This window comes from Trypanosoma conorhini (assembly GCF_003719485.1).
Source record: "Trypanosoma conorhini strain 025E chromosome Unknown Tco_14.4_contig_01149, whole genome shotgun sequence".
In the NCBI taxonomy this organism is placed as follows: Eukaryota; Euglenozoa; class Kinetoplastea; order Trypanosomatida; family Trypanosomatidae; genus Trypanosoma; species Trypanosoma conorhini.
The window spans coordinates 1-2,096 of record NW_021705244.1 but is presented as its reverse complement, the minus strand read 5'-3'; the positions used below and the strand labels follow the sequence as shown (position 1 = coordinate 2,096).

The 2,096-nt window shown below is 63.1% G+C and overlaps 3 protein-coding genes across 3 annotated transcripts in view; all 3 read left to right on the top strand.

Moving 5' to 3' along the window:
- Window positions 1–136, top strand: part of Tco025E_09509 (receptor-type adenylate cyclase) — a gene marked incomplete at both ends in the record, with an annotated part of 1,611 nt that extends 1,475 nt beyond the window's left edge. Inside the window, one exon of the mRNA XM_029376326.1 lies at window positions 1–136. This exon is cut by the window's left edge and continues 1,475 nt beyond it. Coding sequence (XP_029223556.1) covers window positions 1–136 — 136 coding nt within the window.
- A 19-nt stretch (window positions 137–155) lies between these two features.
- Window positions 156–719, top strand: Tco025E_09508 (receptor-type adenlyate cyclase; the record flags this gene model as incomplete). The annotated part of the gene is made up of 1 exon (XM_029376325.1): window positions 156–719. One exon carries the CDS (start codon window positions 156–158, stop codon window positions 717–719), a length of 564 nt encoding a protein of 187 aa, XP_029223555.1.
- A 72-nt stretch (window positions 720–791) lies between these two features.
- Tco025E_09507 (adenylyl cyclase) lies at window positions 792–2,096 on the top strand (the record flags this gene model as incomplete). Its single annotated transcript, XM_029376324.1, has 1 exon — window positions 792–2,096. A coding segment is annotated over one exon (1,305 nt), but the record flags the coding sequence as incomplete, so codon positions are not given.

Genomic DNA, 2,096 nt, shown 5'->3' with positions numbered 1-2,096 from the left:
AGAGACGAGCCAACAAGGGCGAATACGCCACCGTTCTGGAGGACGTGCTGCAGAAAGAAAAGGACATTCTCGTTCTTCTGGCACAGTTTGGCTACGCTTACGTGACGGAGGTGCTTCCAGTCTTGCATCGCTTTGACCTCGTCTCTTTTGCCCCAATGACCGGGTCGAGCGTGGTGCGTGGGTGGAATTCCAACCTGTACTTTTTGCGCGCTGGGCCTGCGGCCGAGCTGCTGGCACTTCTCCGCTACGCCGTGACTCAGCTGCGGGTGCTTCGGCTGGGCTTCATGTACCTGCAGGGTGATTTTTATGGTAGAACGGAGTATGAGCAGGCACAAGATGTGATGTCGAAGATGGGCTACGAGTTCTGCGGTGTCTTCACCGTGAAAACCGCTTCGAGTGGTGAGGCCGACCCTAACGAGTTCGACGATGTGTGGAAGCGGTTTGCCGCGACTCAGCCGCAGGCTGTGATTGTGTTTGGCTCGCCGCTAGCAGCCACTGGGGAATTCGTTACGAGGATGCTGAAGGACGATCGCACCGCCGGCGCGTACCTGCTGGCCTCCGTTGGTTTGCAGCCAACTGTTCTCGACACGTGGCGTGCTGCCGTGGCTGGTGGTGTCAAGTTTGTGCCCGGGCAGGTGATCACGACTGGGACGAACCCGCTGGCGAAGGACGCAAGGCACGAAGCCATCCAGCGTTTCCAGGCGGTGATGCAGGATTAACTGGAGAACAGTGGGCAGAGGGTCTACAACGACGCGGATCATTTCCTCAAGAATGACGGTGACGGGGAGATGATGGTTGCTGGGTGGATTGCCGGCGAGGTGCTGGTGCAGGCGCTGAGGGACTGTAAAGGGGTGAAGGACCGCAAGTCGTTCTTGGCGTCTATCTTCAACCAACGCCGGTATTTAATCGACGAGCTTGTGATTGGCGACTACGGTGTCGAGTGCGAAGGCGAGGCTGCGTCACGCGGCGCCATCTGCCGCTGCAACCAGGGCGGCACCGCGGTGTACATGAAGCGGTTCGTGGAGGACTACCGCGCAGAGACACTAGATAGGGGTCTCATGACGTTTCGCTTGTCAGTTTGTCACGGTTCGGTGATTCAAATACCGCCGGTGCTTATTGGGCTGGAGTTTCTAATGAATGACAACGCTGTAGCACAACGTGCCTTTGCCGAGTTGAACAACGGAGTTCTTTTGGCAATTGCCAGCCTTATGGCCTCGTGGGATGAAGCTGAGATCAACATGGCCTCTCCTCCCTCCGCTCTTGCTGATGCCCGTGACGCCCTGCAGTCGGAGCTGCAGTCACGGCACGTTCATGGGGTTGTGGGGGTTGCGACGGAGGCGATGCTGGGCGTGGGGGGTGTGGCCTTCATCGACCCGCTGCAGCTCGAGCCGCGGCTGAACAGGTTCCGCCGGCACGTGATCCACCTGTCGCCGACGCTGGAGCAGCAGTTCTTCGTGCTGGCGGAGTACCTCCGGGACGCGGGTGTCCGCGTGGCGCACGCGGTGGTCCGCGGCGAGGGGGCGGCGGCGGTGGCGGAGGTGCTGCGGCGGTCGCTGGTGACGTTTGGGGGGTCGCTGCGGTCCGCGACGCTGCTGGCCGGCGGCGACGCGGTGGCGGGGCACCTGCCGGAGGCGGGCGACGTGTTCGTGGCGGGCCTTGCGGCCGGCGACGTCGCTGCGGTGGCGCGGCACGTGGCGTCGCACGACGGCGTGCGCGTGTTCGTCGCGTTCTCCGAGTTTGCGCTGCTGCACGCCGACTTCGTTGCCGCGTTCGGTGGCGGTGCGTGCGTTGACCGCGTCGTGTTTGCGACGAGCCTGCCGCACTGGGACGACGCGAACGCGACGTCGGAGACCGCCCGGGAGTTCCTCGCCGCCGTGCCGGACGTCACGCAACGGACGCCGCTGGCGCTGATGGGCTTCGCTGCCACGCAGCTGCTGCGGACGGTTCTCTCGCGCATGGACAAAGTGAGCGCTGCGCGGCTGACAGACTTCTTCTACAAGAACGTTGCCGTCACCGCGAAGGAAGTGCTGTACGGCTCCTTCGTTAACGGCACGGCGTGCGCTGCGGCTGCGGCCGGCGGTGCTGGGTGCGGCAAG